A 23,251-nucleotide genomic window follows, 5' to 3' on the forward strand; every position below is an offset into this window, starting at 1 on the left:
ACCAGGTCCCTGACACCTCCCCTGTCCCCTCCTCGCTGTTCCCATCCCTGCTAGAGTCACTGGTCACCGTGGCGACCGCCCTGAATGAGGTGGCAGCCACCACATCCATGCTGAAGTATGGAATATTAATCCCAATATTTCTGGGTGGGACGTGCCTGGCCCCGTCTGACCCTTGCTGCTGGGCCAAAGGCAGCAGCTGTGATGTTTCACCTCAGAGACACATTTGGCCGGCTGGATGCTGCAGCTGGGCACTCGGAACAAACCCAGGCATAGCAGGAACTCAGTTTACCTCTGATGGAAAAGGTTCAGGGGACGGTGAAGAGAAAGGAGAGGATTGTATCATAGAGTTTTAATCCAGAGTTTTATTCCAGGATGACAGACCTCTGAATCTTGTAACAGCTCCCAGTCGAATCCCGACCGCATGGTCCCGTCTCCTTTTAAGCCCGGGGACAGGGGGAGGGGAAGGGACAGGTGAGGACCAACCAGGTGGCAGGAGGGGAAGGCTCAAGGGATAAAGTCACTTGGACAGGCCAATGAGGCCGGACCTGAGGGGCATCTTTTGAACTTCTGCCAACCACACGACGCCCTTGCTGGAATGTTAAGATTGATGGACAGCTCTCAGCAGGGGGGCAAAGGGGGAGGGGAAAGGAGAGACTGGCACACCTGGGGGGTTGGGATAGGTGAAACAGGAAATGGCATCACACTGCAACACTGAAGAACGATTGCTGTGAGGTGCCGGACGTGACCCCAGAGTGCCTGCATGCAGACCTAGAGGGCTTCACCAATCACCCCCAGAACACCCTGGACCAGGGCGGTGTCACCTGGTGGCACCGTGGTGTCACCTTCCAGCGCAAGCACACTCTCACCTCCCTGAGCCAGGCCCTGGCCGCCTGTGAGATCACCCCATGGACCGCTTGGGCCCAGGTGAGAAGGGTGGCCAGGGCCTGGCGGAAGGCGGTGGCCACACTCGTGGACAGCTGGTTCCAGCTGCTGGAGAAGGCCACCAAGCTCTGGGACACCTGCAGGGACACGGTCACTGGTGAGGCCACCACAATGAGAGAGGAGGCAGAGGCGGCCTTGGAGATGCTGGAGCAAGTGGTGGCTGCGTGTGACAAAGCCACTGCGTTCCCCCAGGAGCTGCGGCGCAGGGTTCGGGACATCGAAGCTGCCCTGAAGGGGACAAAGGAGCCGCCCAGCGACTTCCGTGTGACCTTGGTGGCCAAGGTGGCCGAGGCCGGGCGGCTGTGGGATGCCAGCGTGTGGAGGAATGGCTACGTGACAGGGGCCACATTCTGGACCAAGAACTGGGAGGATGCAGCTAATCTGGGTCCCTGCACCTGCAAAACACTGTGTCCTTGAGCATAGCTGTGGTACAATAACAAGCAGTGAGAGAGACATGAGGAAAGAAAGATGTAACGCCCAAGGGATGAGGAAGAGCTGATACTGTAGTATAGCCAATAGATTGCTTAGCTTGCAGAATATGTATGAGCTAATTACTTGTTGTGCATAAAAGTCTGATGCTCTCTTCAATAAACGAAGCTTGCTAAACACTCATATTGAGCGTCCAAGTTTCCCTCACCGCGACACCAGCGCCCGCCTGCTGGAGACACTTTGGGACATGGAGTGCATCTACTGGGCTTCCTATTATGACCCTTGGCTTGGTGACCGTAGCCACTGTGAGGTGGTCGAGAAATGCCAAAAAGCCATCGAGGACATCCCAAGTCTGCTGTGGGAACAGTGATGTCACCGCTGTGATGTCATCGGGGACAGTGACAGCATTGGGGACATCGCTGGTGTCACTTGTCCCCTCCCCACTCCCCACATGGGATTTGAGACAAATTTAGGGAATTTTTGGGGAATTTTCATTGAAATTGTCCCAAATCCTGATGGGAATTCCTGGGGTACTGTCACTTGGGATGCTCAGGGACACGCAGGGACACTTTGGGGACACGCAGGGACACGGTGGCAGGTCAGGGGGTAAATGAGCCCCCTCAGTGCCTTGCAGCAGAGGCAGCTTTCTGCCGTGGCTGCAGTGGAGCTGGGTCATAAATGACAATATAATAATTGGCTTTTGCATTCCTGTACTGGCTTTTGCACGTTGTTATTGATCACAAGAATTTTGCTATGGTGCTTGATATTGATATTGCTGACTGATAATCCCTTGCAGCTGCTCGCTGGTACAATAGAATCTATCCGTTGATGTGTGCACTGTGTGGCCAATTTATTGGTTGCCTAATGGTCCTTCGAGTCCCTGCCTCCGCCCCCCGCCCCGTTATCACCAAGGACCCCCCCCAATTTACCAGGGCCCCCCCATTCACTGCTCCCCCCCCTTCACCAATTCCCCCAAAGCGCTGGGACCCCCCCGATCCATGAGCCCCCCCCCCCCCCCCCCCCCCCCCCCAGTGTGCCAGGACGCCGCCACCACCATCCATGGGACCTGACCCCCCCCATCCCCCTCTCACTCACCAGGACCCCCCAATCCATGGGACCCCCCACACTCACCAGGACCCCCCAATCCACGGGACGCCCCACACTCACCAGGACCCCCCAATCCACGGGACCCCCCCCCCACTCACCAGGACCCTCCAGTCCATGGGACCCCCCACACTCACCAGGACCCCCCAATCCATGGGATCCCCCCACACTCACCAGGACCCCCAATTCATGGGGCCCCCACACTCACCAGGACCCCCCAATCCACGGGACCCCCCACACTCACCAGGACCCCCCAATCCATGGGACCCCCCCACACTCACCAGGACCCCCCCTGGCACCCCTCGGCCCATTGATTGAACCCCCCTGAAACGCCCCCAGCCCCTCCCCCCTCGGCCCCCCGAGCCCCCCCCGGCCCCCCAGCACCCCTCGAGCCCCCCCCGGTGGGGCCGGGCTGGCTCCACCCCCTGGGGCCGCCACTAAGCGGAGCCTGTCAATCAACGCTGATAGGTCTTGTAGCCACGCCCACGGGGGCAGGGCCTCACAGGGCGGCCAATAGGGACAGGCAGAGCAGGGAGGGGGCGGGGATTGGAAAGGTCCAGAATGGGAGCGTAGGAAAGGGGCGGAGCTCCATAAGCGGCGGCCAATGGGGAGGGGAGAGGGGGTGGCCTGGGATGCAGAAAAAGGAGAGTGCGGGAAAAAGTGGGAAAGGAATGGGGGTGTGGAAAAGGGGCGGGGCCTGGAGGGAAACGGCGTAGCTTGACGGACAAGGAATGGAGAGTGGTAAAGGGGCGGGGCCTGGAGGGAAACGGCGTAGCTTGACGGACAAGGAATGGAGAGTGGTAAAGGGGCGGGGCCTAAAAGGAAACAAAACTGGGCGGGGCCTGGCAAGCAAGGAATGGGGTGTGGGAAAGGGGCGGGGTTCCAAGCGGAGCCTGGGAAGGGGAGAAAAAGGGACCCCTTGGGGACATCGGGGGGCAGTTGGGGACACCGAGGGTCCCAGGCGATCCCAAATCCTGCTGGATCCCAAGGAATAACCCCAAATGGTCTCAAATCCCAAATCCTGGATCCAAAACTTCCCAGGCCCCAAATGCTGCTGGATACCCCAAATCCAATCCTAAAAGGTCACAAATCCTGGATCCCAAACAATCCCAAAGTCCAGACCACACATCTTGCTGGATCCCCAAAAAACCAATCCCAGATGATCTCAGATCCAAAATCCTGGATCCCAAATACTCCCAAATTCCAGATGTTTCTGGGTCCCAATTAGTTATTGCAAATAACCCCAAATCCTGCATCCCAACCAATCCCAAAACCCAGAACCCAAATCCTGCTGGATCCCCAAAAACAATCCATAAAAATCAATTCCAAATCAGAGTCCTGGCAAGGAAATGGATGGGGATAGTGGGACAGGAAGGGGGACACTGGGGGGAACACTGGGACAGGGTGGGGGACACTGGGGTGAAACTGGTGGCACTGGGATGGTGTCATTGGTATGGGGAAAATGGGGCGATGGCACTGGGAGCACAGGGATGGAACTGGGTTGGTGGCACTGGGACAGGACTGAGGACACTGGGCTGGAGCTGGGGACAATGAGAGGGGACTGGGAAGACTGGGATGGTGACATTGGTACGGGGACAATGGGGTGGTGGCACTGGGCTGGCACTGAGAGCACTGGGATAGGACTGGGTTGGTGGCACTGTGATGGAACTGCTGCCACTGTTCTGTCCCTGGGGCCACCACTGTGGTGCCACTGGGCTGGTGGCACTGCTGTGTCCCTGGTGCCATCTGTGCGGTGTCCCCGTGTTCCCACAGTGTCCCTGCGGGTGGCTGAGGACAGTCACCTGCTGCTGGCCCTGCCCGCAGTGGCCGTGTCCTGCCGGGTGGCGCCGCAGGTGAGGGGACACCGCGGTGTCACCTGGCCACCAGCGGCGCCACCAGCAGCCTTGGCCATGCGGGGGCGGGGCTTGGGAGGTGACATCACCTAGCCCCGCCCCTTTCCGGCGGGTGCCATTCCTTGGACATCGGCTCTGGCTCTGTGGGGAGATGGAACCGGCGCCGGGAGATCAAAGGAACAATGGGAAGGGTTCCCCTGAGTGATGGATGCAAAGAGAGATTTGCCTTCGCAAACAATCGGGGCTTGGGGGGTTAATTAATTAATTAATGCTGGCATCAGCAACCCAGGGCCAGCCCAGTGTCCCCAGTCCTGTCCCAGTGCCACCAGCCCAGTGCTCCCAGTGCCAGCCCAGTGCCACCGTCCCATTGTCCCCATACCAATGTCACCATCCCAGTGTCCCCATCCTGTCCCAGTGTCCCCATCCCAGTGTTCCCAGTGTCACCAGTTCCACCCCAGGGCCACCAGCCCATTGTCCCCAGTCCCTTCCTATGTCCCCATCCCAGTGTCCCCTCCCAGTGTCCCCAGTCCTGTCCCAGTATCCCCATCCCACTGCACCCAGTTCCAGCCCAGTGTCCCTGCTCCAGTGCCAGGGGTTCCAGCCCAATGTAACACCCCAGTGTCACCATTCCCACCCCAGTGTCCCCAGGTCTGTCCCACTGCCACCAGCCCAATGTCACTAATCCAGACCCATCCCAGTGTCCCCCCTCCTGTGCCAGTGTCCCTGTCCCAGTGTTCCCATTTGTGTCCCAGTGTCCCCAGCTCCATCTCAGTGCCAAAACAGTGGGAAAAAGAAGAATTTGTGAATTCTTCTCTCATCACCAGAGAGTGAAAACACGACATGATGGAACCGCAAGGAGAAATGAAATAAATTGGTTTAATGCACAAGATGGCATGGAGGCAAGTCAAGGGTTAAAACCAAACAAAAGAACATCGGAACCTCCAGGAATGTTTGAAAATAATTTATACAGAATATAGAAAAATATATGTATATTTATGTATATATAAAATATTAAAATAAAATATTATTTAAAATAATATAATAAATTAATATAATAATATATATAAATATAATATAAATTCTGTTGGTATAAAATATATTATTATAAAATACTTTTGTAAAATATATATTGTATTTCTATATTATTACTCATATATATATATATAGATCAATAATATACTATGAATATGCCTCAACCCTTATGAATATGCATGAACTGCTGTGGTGTAACAGAATATAAAGAACATGGTTTAATTAACGGTGAGCTTTTGGCAATTAGCACCAGGATTTTATCCCTTAACAAACTTTTATAAAAATTTCAATTCTGACCCATTTCTCACAGGGAGGGGTCCCGGCTGATAATGGGGAGGGGGGGACAGGACTGAGCCCCAAGGGACCCCCCCAGGTTCTCCTGCATGAGGTCCCAGTGACACGAGGAGCTGCTGGCACTTGAGGGGCTCCTGGGGACACGAGGAGCTGGTGGCACTTGAGGGGCTCCCAGTGACATGAGGAGCTGGTGGCACTTGAGGGGCTCTTGGTGACACGAGGAGCTGGTGGCACTTGAGGGGCTCTTGGGGACACAAAGAGCTGGTGGCACTTGAGGGGCTCTTGGTGACACAAGGAGCTGGTGGCACTTGAGGGGCTCTTGGGGACACAAAGAGCTGGTGGCACTTGAGGGGCTCCTGGGGACATGAGGAGCTGGTGGCACTTGAGGGGCTCCTGGGGACACGAGGAGCTGTTGGCACTTGAGGGGCTCTTGGTGACACGAGGAGCTGGTGGCACTTGAGGGGCTCTTGGGGACATGAGCTGGTGGCACTTGAGGGGCTTTTGGTGACACGAGGAGCTGGTGGCACTTGAGGGGCTCTTGGGGACACAAAGAGCTGGTGGCACTTGAGGGGCTCCTGGGGACACGAGGAGCTGGTGACACTTGAGGGGCTCCTGGGGACACGAGGAGCTGGTGGCACTTGAGGGGCTCTTGGTGACACGAGGAGCTGGTGGCACTTGAGGGGCTCCTGGGGACATGAGGAGCTGGTGGCACTTGAGGGGCTTTTGGTGACACGAGGAGCTGGTGGCACTTGAGGGGCTCTTGGTGACACGAGGAGCTGGTGGCACTTGAGGGGCTCCTGGGGACATGAGCTGGTGGCACTTGAGGGGCTCTTGGGGACACGAGGAGCTGGTGGCACTTGAGGGGCTCTTGGGGACACGAGGAGCTGGTGACACTTGAGGGGCTCTTGGGGACATGAGCTGGTGGCACTTGAGGGGCTTTTGGTGACACGAGGAGCTGGTGGCACTTGAGGGGCTCTTGGGGACACGAGGAGCTGGTGACACTTGAGGGGCTCTTGGGGACATGAGCTGGTGGCACTTGAGGGGCTTTTGGTGACACGAGGAGCTGGTGGCACTTGAGGGGCTCTTGGGGACATGAGCTGGTGGCACTTGAGGGGCTCTTGGTGACACGAGGAGTTGGTGGCACTTGAGGGGCTCTTGGGGACACAAAGAGCTGGTGGCACTTGAGGGGCTCTGGGTGACACGAGGAGCTGGTGGCACTTGAGGGGCTTTTGGTGACACGAGGAGCTGGTGGCACTTGAGGGGCTCCTGGGGACATGAGGAGCTGGTGGCACTTGAGGGGCTCTGGGTGACACGAGGAGCTGGTGGCACTTGAGGGGCTCTTGGGGACACGAGGAGCTGGTGGCACTTGAGGGGCTCTGGGTGACACGAGGAGCTGGTGGCCCTCGAGCTGGTGGCACTCAAGTGTCCACAAGTCTCCCCAGTGACACCACTGCCCCGATGATATCACAGCAGTGACATCACTGTCCCTGCAGCAGCTTCGGGATGTTCTCGATGGCTTTTTCACACAGCTCGGTCACTGCGCGGCTGCCAGGGCCACCTGGGCCACCGGGGCCACCAGGGCCACCATAGGGATTCAAGAGGATGCTGTCAATGAGCTCCAGTATCCCCAGCAGGTAATTCCTGAACAGGCGGGCGCTGGCATTCCACAGCTGCTCAAACTCGGCCACCTTGGCCTCCAAGTCCTCGCGAACGTCGCGGGACGTCTGCTCTCCCCACTTCAGGATGAACTTGACCTCCCAGAGGTAGAACTCCACGTTCCTGGTGAACGCGACGGCTCTGTCACACGCTTCCACCAAGCGCTTCAGCGGCTCCAGGGCTGCCTCTGCCCAATGTCCCCTCCTGGTGTCCACCCTTGCCACCACAGCCTCTCCCATGGCCTCGTTGGTGGCCACCTCCTCCTTGCTGGTGGCCGCTGCCTCCTGGGCATCGCACGTGGCCCCTGCCGAGGCCACCTCCTCCTCCTCCTCCTTCTCCCAGTCCAGGGCCACCGTTGACCACCGGACCGCGGCCACCAGGTTGTCCCAAGTTGTCCCCCGGTAGGTGGCCTTGTCCTGTGGGCTCCTGGCCCGGGCAGGGTCCGTGTGCTCACAGACAACAACGAGCTCAGCAGCCTCCCAGGCCAGGCGTTTCCATCTCTCCTCCAGCGCGGCCACCAACGTCCGCCAGGCCGTGGCCACGGCTCTCACATGGTCCCAGCTGGCCTCTGGGGTGGTGGGTTCAAAGGCAGCCAGGGCCTGGCCCAGGGAGGGGACACCACGGTGGCCCAGGGAGGTGACATCGCCGTGGTCCAGGATCTCACGGAGGCTCTGGGTGAATCGCCCCAGGGCTGCATGCAGGAACTTTGGGGACACGCGTCGCCGCACGTCCCTGTGTTGCCCGGTCACGGCGGCCACCACCGTGCCCAGTGTGGCCACCACGGTGACCTGCCGCTCCAGCAGCTCGGGAGGGGACACCTGGGCAGGGGACAAGGGAGGTGTCAGGGACCTGGTGGCATTTGTGGCTTCCTGCGGTGGCCCCTGTGCCCTCCCGGGCTCCCCTCTGCTCCTCCCTGGAGGGTTCTGCTGTCCCCTCTGCCCTTCTGCAACCCCCTGCCATCCCCCGTGTCCCCCCCGTCCCGCACTGCCCCCTCTGTCACGCCCCCTCCCCTTCCCTCCTCGACCCCCGTTGCACCCGTTGGTCCTCCATGCTGACTGAGGACCCGGAAAGGACGCTCTGGAGACGGTCCGGGAGGGTTGAACGAGCCCCGGGACAAGCGCCGGTCTCGGCCCAGAAACGGCCCCGGTAGCGGCGCACGGGGAAATGGCGGAGCCGCCTCAGGACAACGCCGGAAAGGGCGGGACGGCGTGACGTCACGGGAAACGGGCACGCGGTGCATTGTGGGCATTGTGGTCCCGGTGGGGCCCGGCGGCGGAGCGGGGCTGAAGCCGCGGGGGGAGGGGGGCTGGGCGGGAATTTGGGGGCGCTGAGGGAGACCCGGGACGCCCGCCCCCGGCAGCGCGGGATGGGCGACAGCGACCGCGGTCAGCACTGGGAGCGGGGAGAGGGCGATGAGGAGGGGTTGGGAGGATTATGAGGGGATTGGGGAGGGTTGAGGAAATGTGAGGGGATTTGGGGGGGTCCTGAGGGGGTTTGGAGGAGTTGTGAGGAGATGTGAGAGGATGTGGGGGGTCCTGAGGGGGTTTGTGGGGTCCTGAGGGACAGCTGAGGGTCCTGAGGGGATTTGGGGGATTCTGAGGGGGACTGGGGGGTCCTGAGGGTATGTGAGGGGTTCTGAGGGGATTTGGGAGGTCCTGAGGACATTTAGGGAGATCTGAGGGGGACTGGGTTGTCATGAGGGAGAACTGGGGGTCCTGAGGAGAAATTGGGGGTCCTGAGGGGATCTGGGGGGGTCTTGAAGGGGTTTGGGGGGTTGTGAGGGGGTTTAGAGGTCCTGAGAGGATGTGAGGGGTCATGAGAGGATTTGGGGAATCCTGAGAGGGTTTGGGGCGTCCTGAGGGGGTTTTAGTGTGTTTGGGGGGTCCTGAGGGAGAATGGGTTCCTGAGGGAGTCTGGGGGGTTGTGAGGGGGTTTGGGGGTGCTGAGGGGATTTGGGGGGATTTGAGGGAGAATTGAGGGCCCTGGAGGGGTTTGGGGAGATTTTGGGGGGTCTCTATGGAGAATTGGGTTGTGAGAGGATTTGTGGGGGATTTTGGGAGGTCCTGAGGGGATCTGGGGGCTCCTGCAGGAATCTGGGGGAGATTTTAAGGGGTCCTGAGGAGATTTTTGGTGGTCCCGACTGGATTTCGGGCATACCGAGGGAATCTGGGGGATCCTACAGGGATTTGGGGGCTCCCTGACCGGATTTGGGGCAATTTTGGGGGGATTTGGGGCTATTTTATGGTCCCTGACTGGAGTTTCGATTTTTTTTTTGTGGTAATTTTGGGGTATTTTTGAAGTATTTCGTGGTCCTTGACCGGTGTTTGGAGGGATTTGGGGTTTTTTGGGGTAATTTTGGGGTAATTTCGGGGCCCCGCCCCCATTCCTTGCCCGCCCCTTCCCGCCCACTCTCAGGCCACGCCCCCTCCGCTCTCCATTGGCTGCCATTCCGGGGCCCCGCCCCTTTTCCCACGCTCCCATTCATAATCCTTTCTTATCTCCCCTCTCTCCCTCTCCCCATTGGCCGCCCCGCGCGGCCCCGCCCCGCTATGGGCGTGGCTACAAGACCGATCGGCGTTTATTGAAAGGCTCCGCTCAGCGGCGGCCCCGGGGGGTGGAGCCAGCCCGGCCCCACCGGGGGGGCTCGGGGGGTCCTGGGGGGCCCGGGGGGGCTCGGGGGGGCCCCGGGGGGTGGAGCCAGCCCGGCCCCGGCGGGGCCCAACGCGGGCCGGGGGCTCGGGGGGGCCGAGGGGGGAGGGGCTGGGGGCGTTTCGGGGGGGTTCAATCAATGGGGGGGGGCCCGGGGGGTGCCGAAGTGGGGGGCGGGGTCTGGTGAGTGTGGGGGGGTCCCATGGATTGGGGGGTCCTGGTGAGTGTGGGGGGGTTTGGTGAGTGGGGGGGGGTCCCATGGACTGGGGGGTCCGGTGAGTGAGGGGGCGGTGAGAGGGGGGTCCTGGCGCACTGGGGGGGCTCATGGACTGGGGGTGTCCCAGCGCTTTGGGGGTGTCGGTGAAGGGGGGAGAGGCAGTGAATGGGGGGGTCCCGGTAAATTGGGAGGGGTCCCTGGTGATAACGGGCGGTCCCGGCTGATAACGGGGGGGGGGGGGGGTCACAGGATTGAGCCCCAAGGGACCCCCTCGGTGCTGGGGACCCCCCTGTGCCCCCCCAGTGCTCGGAGCCCCCCCGGTCCCGCTCCTGGGCCCCCCCCCCCCAGTCCCGGTGCTGTTCCCGGGGGCGTCAAAGGGGAGGGGGCAGAACCCCCGTGATGGGTGGGGGGGGGGCACAAAGGGGGGTCCGGGCCCGGTGCTCGGGGAGGGGTCGGTACACGAGGGGGGGTCCGGTCCCAGTCCCGGTGCACGGGAGTGGCGCTGCCCAGGGGGGTCCCGGTGCCCGGGGGGGTCCCGGGGTTCGAGGGGGGGTTCAGTCCCAGTCCCGGTGCTCGGAGAGGGGGGGTCAATGCACGGGGGGGGAGTCCCGGTGCTCGAGGAGGGTCCAGTCCCGGTGCTGGTGCACGAGGGGGGGGCGGTGCACGGGGGAGGTCCCGGTGCTCGGTGATTCGGGGGGGTCTCCGGTGGTCCCGGTGCACGGAGGGGGGGTCCCGGTGCTCGGTGATTCGGGGGGGGTCTCCGGTGGCCCCGGTGCATGGGGGGGGTCCCGGTGCTCGGTGATTCCGGGGGGTCTCCGGTGGTCCCGGTGCCCGAGGCTGGCGATGTTTGAGGGGGGGTCCGGTGGTCTCGGTGATTCGGGGGGGGGTCTCCGGTGGTCCCGGTGCACGATGGGGGTGTCAATGCTCGAAGGGGGGGTCCCGGTGCTCGGTGACGGCGCTGATTGATGGGGGGGGTGGTCTCTGATGGTCCCGGTGCACGAGGAGGGGGGGAGGGGAAACTCGAGGGTCCTGATGCCTGAGGGGGGGTCCTGAGGGGGGGTCCCGGTGCACGAGGACGGTGAAATTCGGGGGTCCCGGTGCTCAGGGGGGTCCCGGTGGGTGCCCAAGGGCGGCGTGTGACACAGAGAGAGACCCCGGTGACACCAGGGACCCGCACACGGGGGCTGGGCCGGTCCTGGTGACACTCGGGGGGCTCTTGGTGGCACAAGGACCCCCCCAGGTTCTCCTGCAATGAGGTCCTGGTGACACGAGGAGCTGGTGGCACTCGAGGAGCTCTTGGTGGCACTCGAGGAGCTCTTGGTGGCACTCGAGGGGCTCTTGGTGACACGAGGAGCTGGTGGCACTCGAGGGGCTCTTGGTGACATGAGGAGCTGGTGGCACTTGAGGAACTGGTGGCACTCGGGGGGCTCTTGGTGACACGAGGAGCTGGTGGCACTCGGGACCCTCTCAGTAGGGCTGGGCTGGCCCCGGCGCCACTCGGAGCCCCCCAAATTCCTCTGGGTGCCACTGGGAGCCCTCGGTGAGGAGCTGGTGACACTCGAGGGGCTCTGGCACATGAGGACGCCCCCAAATTCCTCTTGGTGACACGAGAGGATGGTGGCACGAGGAGCCCTTGTAGGGGGACCCCGAAATCCTCGCGCGGGGACCCCAAAATTCCTTGCACGGGGACCCCAATTCCTGGAATGGGGACCCCAAATTCTCACACGGGGACCCCCAAATTCTCACACGGGGCCCCCAATTCTTGGAACGGGGACCCCAAAATTCTCACACAGGGACCCCAAATTCTCAAACGAGGACCCCGAAATTCTCACACGGGGACCCCAATTCCTGGAACGAGGACCCCGAAATCCTCACACGGGGACCACCAAATTCTCACACGGGGACCCCAAAATTCCTCGCACAGGGACCCCAGAATTCTCACACGGGGACCCCAATTCCTGGAACGGGGACCACCAAATTCTCACACGGGGACCACCAAATTCTCACACGGGGACCCCAAATTGTCGCACGGGGACCCCAAATCCTGGCCCGCCCCCCCCCCGTTTCCCCGCACGAGGAGCCCTTTGCACGAGGACCCCCCCCCTTCAAAAATTCCTCGTGCGAACCCCCCCGAATTCCTCGCGTGAGAGACCCCCCCCAAACGCGAGCCCCCCTCGCCTCCTCCTCCTCCTCCTCCTCCTCCTCCTCCTCCTCCTCCTCCTCCTCCTCCTCACCCCGGGGGTCTCCGGGTGTTCCCCCCTCCCCCCCGCCCTCCCCTTTCCCCCTTTTTTTCCCCCCCAGGGCTGGGGGGGTTTTGGGGGGACTCAAGGGGGGTGCGGGTGCGGTTTTTTTGAGGGGGGGGGGTCCCGGCGACCCCCGGGGCGGGGGTCAGTGCTCAGCAGCGGGGCCGCGCCGCTCGCAGCCGTTGGCCGTGATCGGGGGTGGCGGGGGCGGAGGCGGGGGCCGCCCGGGGACCCCCCCGGCCCCCCAAATCACACCCGGGTCTGCTGCACCCACGGCGGAAAGCTGCCTCTCCTGCAAGGCACCGAGGGGGCTCATTCACCCCCCCGCCCCCGCCAGCGCCGCCCTCAGTGTCCCCCGAGTGTCCCTGAATGTCCCCCGAGTGTCCCTGAGTGTCCCCGAGTGTCCCCGAGCGTCCCCCGCCCTCCCCCGGGCGGGGCTCACTCACCTGCGGCACCGGAGCGGGGCCCTCGGGGCGGCCCCAAATCAACGCGAATGCACCCAAAACCATCCCTGACCCGCCCCGGAGTTAACCCCGAACTCCTAAAGTTAACACTGACCCCCTAAAATGAACCCTAAAGTTAACCCTGGCCCCCTAAAGTTAACACTGATCTCCTGAAATTAACCCTAATGTTAATCCTGACCCCCTAAAATTAAACCCGACCCCCTAAAACGAACCCTGAAGTTAACCCTGATCTCCTAAAATGAACCCTAAAGTTAACTCTGACCCCTAAAATTAACCCTAAAGTTAACCCTGATCTCCTAAAATGAACCCTAAAGTTAACCCTGACCCCCTAAAATTAACCCTAAAATTAACCCTGAGCCCCTAAAATTAACCCTAATGTTAATCCTGACCCCCTAAAATTAAACCCGACCCCCTAAAACAAACCCTAAAGTTAATCCTGACCCCCTAAAATTAACCCTAAAGTTAACCCTGATCTCCTAAAATGAACCCTAAAATTAAACCCTGACCCCCTAAAATGAACCCTAAAGTTAACCCTGACCCCCTAAAATTAAACCCGACCCCCTAAAATGAACCCTAAAATTAATCCTGATCTCCTAAAATTAACCGTAAAGTTAACCCTGATCTCCTAAAATTAACCCTGATCTCCTAAAATTAACCCTAATGTTAACCCTGACCCCCTAAAATGAACCCTAAATTTACCCTGACCCCCTAAAATTAAACCTGACCCCCTAAAATGAACCCTAACCCCCTAAAATTAACCCCAACCCCCTAAAATTAAACCTTAAGTTAACCCTGACCCCCTGGAGTCAACCCCGACCCTAAAAGTTTCACCCTAAAATTAACCCCAAAAAATGAAGGCAGGACACCCTCGGTTTGACCCCACCCCCTCCCAAAACTGAGGAGATTCACCCCCAAAATTGTCCCCACCCCCTCCTTAAAATTGTCCCCACCCTCCCCTAAACTGTCCCCACCCCCCCAATTGTCCTGGCGCTGCCTCAGTTGTCCCCAAGCCCCCCAAACTGTCCCCAACCCCCCTGAGCTGTCCCCAGCCCCCGCAAACTGTCCCCAACCCCCCCAAACTGTCCCCAACCCCCCCGAAGTGTCCCCACCCCGGTGACAGGACATGGCACACGGACACGGGTGTCACCTCCCCCCCGGTGAGATGGGGACAGACACAAGACACGAGGATGGTGACGGTGACGCGGCGCCAGCGCTGGGGGACATTTGGTGACAAACCCAACCCCACCCCAAACCCCCTCCCAAACCATGGTCACCCCCCTTGGGGCGCATGGGGACAATGGTGGCACCTCCAGGGGGTGGGGACAGGGCCGGTGGTGGCACCTGAGGGGACATGGGGACACCTGGGGTGGTGTCCCCAAAGGGTCCCCAGTGTCCACAAGGGACATGGGGACACCTGGAAGGACATGGGGACACCTGGGGTGGTGTCCCCAAAGGGTCCCCAGTGTCCACAAGGGACATGGGGACACCTGGAAGGACATGGGGACACCGGGGGTGGTGTCCCCAAAGGGTCCCCAGTGTCCACAAGGGGTCCCCAGTGTCCACAAGGGACATGGGGACACGAAGAGGGACATGGAGACACCGGGGGTGGTGTCCCCAAAGGGTCCCCAGTGTCTGCAAGGGACATGGGGACAGCTGGAGGGACATGGGGACACCTGGGGTGGTGTCCCCAAGGGGTTCCCAGTGTCCCTAAAGGGTCCCCAGTGTCCCTAGGGACATGGGGACTCCAGGAAGGACATGGGGACACCAGAAGGACATGGGGACATCAGGAGGGACAAAGGGACACCTGGGACAGTGTCCCCAAGGGGTTCCCCATGTCTCTAAAGGACATGGGGACACAGAAGGGACAAGGGGACACCTGGATCCGTGTCCCCGGGTGACACGGGAGGGACACGGGAGGGACAGGAGGACACCAGGAGGGACATTGGGACACCTCGGTCCATGTCCCCCGGGGACATGGGGACAGCAGGAGGGACATGGGGACAGCAGGAGGGACAAAGGGACACCTGAATCCATGTCCCCAAGGGACATGGGGACACAGGAGGGACACGGGGACACCGGGGGTGGTGTCCCCAGGGGGTCCTGAGGGACATGGGGACACAGGAGGGACATGGGGACACCCTGATCTGTGTCCCCAAGGGGTCCCTCGTGTCCCTGAAGGACATGGGGACACAGGAAGGTCTTGGGGACATCTTGGATCCATGTCCCCAAGTGTCCCCAAGTGTCCCCAGTGCCCTTGAGGGACATAGGGACAGGGAGCATCTTGGGGACATCTGGATCCGTGTCCCCAGGGGTCCCCAATATGCCTTGGGGACATCTGGATCCATGTTCCCAAGGGTTCCCAATGTGCCTGAGGGACATGGGAAAGACATGGGGACACCTGGATCTGTGTCCCCAAGGGTCCCCAATATGCCTTGGGGACATGGAAGGGACATTAGGACACCTGGATTTGTGTCCCCAAGGAATCCCCAGTGTCCCTCAGGGACATGGGGACATTCCAGATCCATGTCCCCAAGTGTCTCCGGGACACCCAGATCTGTGTCTCCAGTGGTCCCCAATGTGCCCTGGGGACATGGGGACACCCAGATCTGTGTCCCCAGTGTCCCTTGGGGACAGCAGTGCCCATGAGGGACACAGGAGGGACATGAGGACATTCCATATCCATGTCCCCAAGGGTCTCAAATGTCCCTTGGGGACTAAAAGGGTCTTGGAGACACCTGGATCCGTGTCCCCAAGGGTCCCCAGTGTCCCTTGGGGACACCTGGATCTGTGTCCCCAAGGAGTCCCCAGTGCCCATGAGGGACACAGGAGGGACATGAGGACATTCCATATCCATGTCCCCAAGGGTCCCCAGTGTCCCTTGGGGACACCTGGATCCGTGTCCCCAAGGAGTCACCAGTGCCCATGAGGGACATGGGGACACAGGAGGGACATGGGGACACCTGGATCCGTGTCCCCAGTGGTCCCCAATGTCTCTTGGGGACACCTGGATCTGTGTCCCCAAGGGTCCCCAATGTGCCTGAAGGACATGGGGGGGACATGGGGACATGGGAAGGACATGGGGACACCCGTGAAGTGTCCCCAGTGTCCCTTGGGGCCAGCAGAGCGCTTGGGGACATTCCAGATCCATGTCCCCAAGGGTCCCCAATGTCCCTTAGGGACACAGGAGGGCCTTGGGGACATCTGGGATCCGTGTCCCCAAGGGTCCCCCTGTGCGGCCCGGGGGGTGACAGGGAGGGGACAAGGACCCACCTGGGGTGTCACCGGTGGCCGAGGGTCCGGTGCCACTGGCGGGGCCGGGCCGCGCTACCTGACGGACAGCTGTGACAAGAGAGACACGGGAGGGGACATCAGGGCCACCGCGGCCACCGCGCCGTGCGGGGACACGGCCCAGCCGGGCTGGCCCCGGGCTGACCCCGAGGTGGCCCTGGGGTGACCCTGAGGTGGTCCTGAGGTGACTCCAGGGTAGCCCTGTGGTGGCCCTGAAGTGGCCCCTGAGGTGGCCCCAGGGTGGCCTTGAAGTGGCCCCAGGGTGGCCCTGAGGTGACCACGAAGTGGCCTCAAGGTGGCCCCACAGTGACCCTGGGGTGGCTCTGAGGTGACCCCAGGGTGATCCTGAGATGACCCCGGGATGGCCTTGAAGTGGCACCTGAGGTGGCCCCGAAGTGGCCCCAAGGTGACCCCTGAGGCGGCCTTGAGGTGGCCCTGAGGTGGCCCCCAACGTGGTCCCTGAGGTGGCCTTGAGGTGGCCCTGAGGTGGCCTTGAGGTGACCCCAACGTGGCCCCTGAGGTGGCCTTGAGGTGGCCCCAAAGTGGCCCCTGAAGGTCCACCACAGTGGACCCTGAGGTGACCCTGGGGTGGCCCCAAAGTGGCCTTGAGGTGGCCCCAAAGTGTCCCTTAGGTGGCCCTGAGGTGACCCCAGGATGGCCTTGAGGTGGCCCCTGAGGTGGCCCTGACCCGAGGAGGGGGCACAGGAACGGCTCCGTCGCTGGGGGGGGGACACCTGGGTGGCCTTGGGGACACGGGGGTGGCGCTGTCCCTGGCGTGGGGGGTGGGGCGGTGTCACCTCCACCTGGAAATGTCCCTCTGGTGTCACCCCGGGGGTGGCCCTGTGTCCTGTGGGGGCCACTCTGTCCCCCCAGGAGTGGCACTGTGTCCCCTGCGGGTGGCCCTGTGTCCCCTCTGGGGGTCACTTTGTCCCCCCAGGGGTGGCCTTGTCCCAACCGGGGGTGGCCCTGTCCCTCCAGGAGTGGCCCTGTCCCTTCCAGGGGTCACTTTGTCCCCTCTGGGGTGGCCTTGTCCCCACTGGGGGGTGGCCCTGTCCTTCTGGGGGGTCACTTTGTTCCCCCAGGTGTGGCCCTGTCCTCACTGGGGGTGGCCCTGTCCCCCTCAGGTCCCCTCTTGGGGGGCACTTTGTCCCCTCTGGGGGTCCTGTTGTCCCCCTGGTGGTGGCTCTGTCCCCTCCAGGGGTCCCTGTCCCCCCTCCAGGGGTCCCATTGTCCCCTCTGGGGGTGGCCCTGTCCCCCCGCACCCCCCCAAGTGCCACCACGTCCCCCCCAGGGGTGGCCTTGTCCCCTCAGGACCCCCAGAGGTGACAGGAGCCCCCCCCGGGGGTCCCCAAACCCCCCCCAGAGGGACCCAGAGACCCCCAAAATCCCCAAATAACCCCAAAAATCCCCAAATAACCCCAAAAATCCCCTCGGGGACACCCAGGGACCCCCCAGAAATCCCCAAATAACCCCAAAAATCCCCACAGACCCCAAATTATCCCCCCAAAAACCCCCGGGGACACCCAGAGACCCCTCCAAACCCCCAATAACCCCCCCAAAAGCCCCCCAGACCCCCCCAAACCCCCCATGGGACACCCAAAACCCCCCAAACATTCCCAGAGACCCCAAATAACACCCCAAAATCCCCTAAACCCCCCCCAAAATCCCCGAGCACCCCCCATAGACAACAAATAACCCCCCAAAACCCCCCTAGGGACACCCCTAAATCCCCCCAGGGACAGCCAGAGACCCCCATAACCCCCCAAAACCCCCACAGACCCCCAAACCCCCCCTAGGGACACCCAGAACCCCCCCCCAAAACCCCCACAGACCCCCAAACCCTCCTAGGGACACCCAGAACCTCCCCAGACCCCCAAAAATCCCCAAATATCCTCCCAAAACCCCCAAATACTCCCCAAAACCCCCCCAATAGTCCCCAAAAAACCCCACAGACCTCTCCTCCAAACCCCCAGATATAGGGGGGACACCCATAGCCCCCCCCCAAAATCACCAAATATCCCCCAAAAAACTCCAATAACCCCAAATTCCCTCAAATACCCCCCCAGGGACACCCATAGCCCCCCCCAAAATACCCAATAACCCTACACAGACAACAAATAACACCCCAAACCCCACTAGGGACACCCCAAAACCCTCCCAGACCCTCCCAAACCCCCCTAGGGGCACCCAGAACCCTCCAAAACCCCCCCAGACCCTCCCAAACCCCCCCTAGGGGCACCCAGAACCCCCCAAACCCCCCCCAGACCCTCCCAAACCCCCCTAGGGGCAACCAGAACCCCCCAAAACCCTCCCAGACTCCCCCAAACCCCTCTAGGAACACCCATAACCCCCCCCAAACCCACCTCAGGACACCCATAACCCCCCCCAAAACCCACAAATACCCCAAATAACCCCCCCAAATACCCCCAGAAACCACAAATAACACCCCAAAATCCCCAAACACCCATCCTAGAGAGCAAAGAACCCCCCAAAAAGGCCGAGGGACACCCATGAACCCCCCCAAAAATGCCCAAATACCTCCCTGGAACATCCATAACCCTCCCAAAATACCCAAATAACACCCCAAAAATACCCAAATACCCCCCTGGGACATCCATAACCCCCCCAAAATACCCAATAACTCTACACAGACAGCAAATAACACCCCCAAACCCCACTAGGGACACCCAGAACCCCCCAAAATGCCCAAATACCCCCCAACAGACCCCCAATGACCCCCCCAAAATACCCAAATACCCCCCAGGGACACCCAGAACCCCCCAAAATGCCCAAATATCCCCCCATAGACCCCCAATAACCCCCCCCCAAATACCCAAATATCCCCCCAGGACACTCATAACACCCCAGAATACCCAAATACCCCCCTGGGACACCCAGAACCCCCCAAAATATGCAAATACCCCCCATAGACCCCCAATACCCCCCCAAAATACACAAATATCCCCCTGGGACACTCATAACCCCCCAAAATACCCAAATACCCCCCCCATAGACCCCAAATAACCCCCCCAAAATCCCAAATACCCTCCCGGGACACTCATAACACCCCAGAATACCCAATAACCCTACACAGACAACAAATAACACCCCCAAACCCCACTAGGGACACCCAGAAACCCCCAAAATACCCAAATACCCCCCAGGGACACCCAGAGAACCCCCCCAAAATACCCAAATACCCCCCCAGGGACACCCAGAACCCCCCCAAAATACCCAAATACCCCCCCATAGACCCCAATACCCCCCCCCAAAATACCCAAACACCCCCCAGGGACCCCCAGCCCCCCCCAGGGACCCCCATCCCGCCCCCAGCGCGGCGTGGGATGGCCGATGTCACACGGAGCAGAGCAATGACATTGTAATTTCCACCTGAGCGTCGAGCAGCCGCCGCCGGCCCTCGGATGGGTCGTGGGCGCCCAAGTGATCCCTGCGCAGCTCCTGCTCCACCAGCATCAGCCTGCGGGGCCAGGCTTCACCGGGGTCATGCTGCCACCCCCCCGGGGACATCCCCGGCCAGGCCCAGGGACACCCCCCGGGGACATGGGGACAGCCCAGGGACAGGGGGACACACCCAGGGACACCCCCGGGCCCTTGGGGACAGCCCAGGGACAGGGGGACACACCCAGGGACACCCCCGGGCCCTTGGGGACAGCCCAGGGACACCCCCCGGGGACACGGGGACAGCCCAGGGACAGGGGGACACACCCAGGGACACCCCCGGGCCCTTGGGGACAGCCCAGGGACAGCCCAGGGACATGGGGACAACCTCAGGGATCATGGGGACAATCTCAGGGATCATGGGGACACACCTGGGGACAGGTCAGGGACATAGAGACACTGCTGGGGACACACCCAGGGACATGGGGACATGCCCAGGGACATGGGGACAACCTCAGGGATCATGGGGACACACCTGGGGACATGGGGACACACCCGGGAACCGCCCAGGGACACACCCGGGGACATGGGAACAGCTCAGGGACAGCCCTGGGATCACAGGGACATCCCTAGGGACATGGGGACACCTTTGGGGACACACTCGGGCACATGGGGACACCACCAGGGACAGCCCAGGGGCATGGGGACACCACCGGGGACAGCCCCAGGGACATGGGGACACCCTGGGGACAGCCCAGGAACACCTTGGGACACCCGGAGCCACGGGGACAACTCTGGTGACACCTGGGGGACACCCAGAGCCATGGGGACACTTCTGATACAGCCCAGGGGCACCCGGGGACATCCTGGGGACACCTGGGGGCATGCTGGGGACATGCCAGGGACACAGGGACACCCTTGGGGACAATCATGGGGACACACATGGGCCACACCGTGTCCCTTGGTGTCCCCATGCCACCTCTGTGTCACTCACATCCCACGTGTGCCTGTGTCACCCCCACATCCCTGTGTCCCCAGTGTCCCCATCTGTCCCCGTGTCTCTGTGTGTCCCTGTAGCCCCATATCTCTGGGTGTCCCCATGTCCCCAATGTCCCTGTGGGTCCCCATGTCCCTTTGTGTCCCCAGGCTGTCCCCGTGTGTCACTCACCTGCCGATGATGCTCTTGATCTGCGAGTCCCTGTGTGCCCCTGTGCCTGTGTGTCCCCAATGTCCCCATCTGTCCCCGTGTCCCCAGGTTGTCCCCTTGATGTCCCCATGTCCCCAGGCTGTCGCCACTGTCCCCGTGTGTCCCTCACCTGCTGATGATGCTCTTGATGTGCGTGTCCCCATGTCCCAAATGTCCCTGTGGATCCCCACTGTCCCCATGTCCCTGTGTGTCCCTGTACCCCGATATCCCTGTGTGTCCCCATGTGTCCCTCACCTGCCAATGATGCTCTTGGTCTGCGTGTCCCTGTGTGTCCGTGTCCCCATGTCCCAGTGTCCCAAATGTCCCCATGTCCCCAGGCTGTCCCCGCTGTCCCTGTGTGTCCCTCACCTGCTGATGATGCTCTTGATCCGCGAGTCCCCATGTCCCTGTGTGCCCCACTGTCCCCATGTCCCTGTGTGTCCCCATGTGTCCCTCACGCGCCAATGATGCTCTTGATCTGTGAGTCCCTGTGTCCCTGGCCCTGTGTATCCCCAATGTCCCTGTCTGTCCCCATGTCCCTGTGTGTCCCCAGGCTGTCCCCACTGTCCCCGTGTGTCCCTCACCTGCCAATGATGCTCTTGATCCATGAGTCCGTGTGTGCCCCCATGTCCCTGTGTGTCCCCGTGTCCCTGTGTGTCCCCATGTCCCCAATGCCCCCAGGCTATCCCCGCTGTCCCTGTGTGTCCCCATGTCCCTGTGACCCTGTGGGTGTCCCTATAACCCCATATCCCTGTGTACCCCAATGTCCCTGTCTGTCCCAGTGAGTCCCTCACCTGCCGATGATGCTCTTGGTCTGTGAGTCCCCATGTCCCACTGTCCCTGTGTGTCCCCATGTCCCTGTCATCCCTGTGTGTCCCCGTATCCCCAGGCTGTCCCCGCTGTCCCTGTGTGTCCCTCACCTGCCAGTGATGCTCTTGATCTGTGAGTCCCCATGTCCCTGTGTGTCCCCTGTGTCTGTGTGCCCCCATGTCCCTGTGTGCCCCCATGTCCCCTCGATGTCCCCGTGTCCCCAGGCTGTCCCCGCTGTCCCCGTGTGTCCCTCACCTGCCAATGATGCTCTTGATCTGCGTGTCCCTGTGTGTCCCCATGTCCCTGTGTGTCCCTGTACCCCGATATCCCTGTGTGTCCCCGTGTGTCCCTCACCTGCCGATGATGCTCTTGATCTGCGAGTCCCCATGTCTCTGTGTGCCCCTGTGCCTGTGTGCCCCCATGTCCCTGTGTGTGCCCATGTCCCCTCGATGTCCCCATGTCCCCGCTGTCCCCGTGTGTCCCTCACCTGCCAATGATGCTCTTGATCCGTGAGTCCCCGTGTCCCTGTGTGTCCCTGTACCCTGATATCCCTGTGTGTCCCCGTGTGTCCCTCACCTGCCGATGATGCTCTTGATCCGCGAGTCCCCGTGTCCCTGTGTGCCCCACTGTCCCCGTGTCCCTGTGTGTCCCTGTACCCCGATATCCCTGTGTGTCCCCGTGTCCCCAGGCTGTCCCCGCTGTCCCCGTGTGTCCCTCACCTGCCGATGATGCTCTTGATCTGCGAGTCCTTCTCCTGCTGCTGCTGCCGGAGCCGTTTCTCGCTGAGCTCCAGGCGCTGCTGGTACTGCAGGAGGATGCGGCTCGTCTGCTCCTCCTGCGTCACCAGGCGCCGCTCGTACTCCTCCAGCTTGCGGTTGGACATGTGCAGCCGCTCCTTCAGCGAGTGGATCTCCTCCTCGTACTCCTTCACCTGCCAAAGGGACACTGCAGAGCCCTGGCGCACCTGGGCACAGCTACAGCCCTGCTACGGGCACACCTGGGAACCCCTACACCCTGCTACGGGCACACCTGGCACACCTGGGCACAGCTACAACCCTGCTACGGGCACACCTGTCACACCTGTAACACCAGGGAATCCCTACACCCTGCTATGGGCACACCTGTCACACCTGTAACACCAGGGAATCCCTACACCCTGCTATGGGCACACCTGGCACACCTGGGCACAGCTACGGGCACACCTGTCACCCCCCTGTCCCTGTGCAGCCGCTCCTTCAGCGAGTGGATCTCCTCCTCGTACTCCTTCACCTGCCACAGGGACACTGCAGGGCCCTGGCACACCTGGGCGCACCTGGGAACTCCCTACGCCCCGCTATGGGCACACCTGGGCACAGCTACAACCCTGCTATGGGCACACCTGGGCACACCTAGGAACCCCTACACCCCACTATGAGCACACCTGGCACACCTGGGCACACCTACGGTCCCTGGGGACACCTGGGGACACCTGATGCACCTGGATGTCCTCCTTGTATTCCTCCACCTGCCACAGGGCACACCTGGGCACACCTGGGCACACCTGGGGACACCTGAGATCCACCAGCATCATCACCTGAGGTGCATGGGGTCATCTCCTGCAGCCTGCACACCTGGGCACACCTGGATCCCTGCACACCTGAGCTCCACCAGGACCATCCCCTGGATCCCTGAACACCTGGGCACAC

At 61.5% G+C, this 23,251-nt stretch overlaps 2 protein-coding genes across 20 annotated transcripts in view; both read right to left on the minus strand.

Moving 5' to 3' along the window:
* Positions 1 to 6,778: 6,778 nt before the first annotated feature.
* Positions 6,779 to 8,451, minus strand: LOC136570701 (uncharacterized). The gene is made up of 2 exons (XM_066571156.1): positions 8,346 to 8,451; positions 6,779 to 8,128 (listed from the first exon to the last, which is right to left on the minus strand). The coding sequence occupies exons 1-2, from the start codon at positions 8,358 to 8,360 to the stop codon at positions 7,133 to 7,135; spliced, it is 1,011 nt and encodes a 336-aa protein (XP_066427253.1). The 5' UTR covers positions 8,361 to 8,451; the 3' UTR covers positions 6,779 to 7,132.
* A 4,053-nt stretch (positions 8,452 to 12,504) lies between these two features.
* SYNGAP1 (synaptic Ras GTPase activating protein 1) overlaps positions 12,505 to 23,251 on the minus strand; it is a 51,302-nt gene continuing 40,555 nt past the window's right edge. For 3 of the 19 annotated variants that reach the window (XM_066571010.1, XM_066571012.1, XM_066571014.1), the window contains 4 exons: positions 22,286 to 22,497; positions 19,559 to 19,662; positions 16,154 to 16,222; positions 12,506 to 12,711 (listed from right to left, as the gene is read on the minus strand). In XM_066571010.1, the coding sequence (XP_066427107.1) occupies positions 12,572 to 12,711; positions 16,154 to 16,222; positions 19,559 to 19,662; positions 22,286 to 22,497 (525 nt within the window). In that variant the 3' untranslated portion in view covers positions 12,506 to 12,571. The other 16 variants (XM_066571004.1, XM_066571003.1, XM_066571002.1 and 13 more) reach the window with 16 other exon arrangements.

Source organism: Molothrus aeneus, unplaced genomic scaffold (assembly GCF_037042795.1).
Source record: "Molothrus aeneus isolate 106 unplaced genomic scaffold, BPBGC_Maene_1.0 scaffold_35, whole genome shotgun sequence".
Classification (NCBI taxonomy): Eukaryota; Metazoa; Chordata; class Aves; order Passeriformes; family Icteridae; genus Molothrus; species Molothrus aeneus.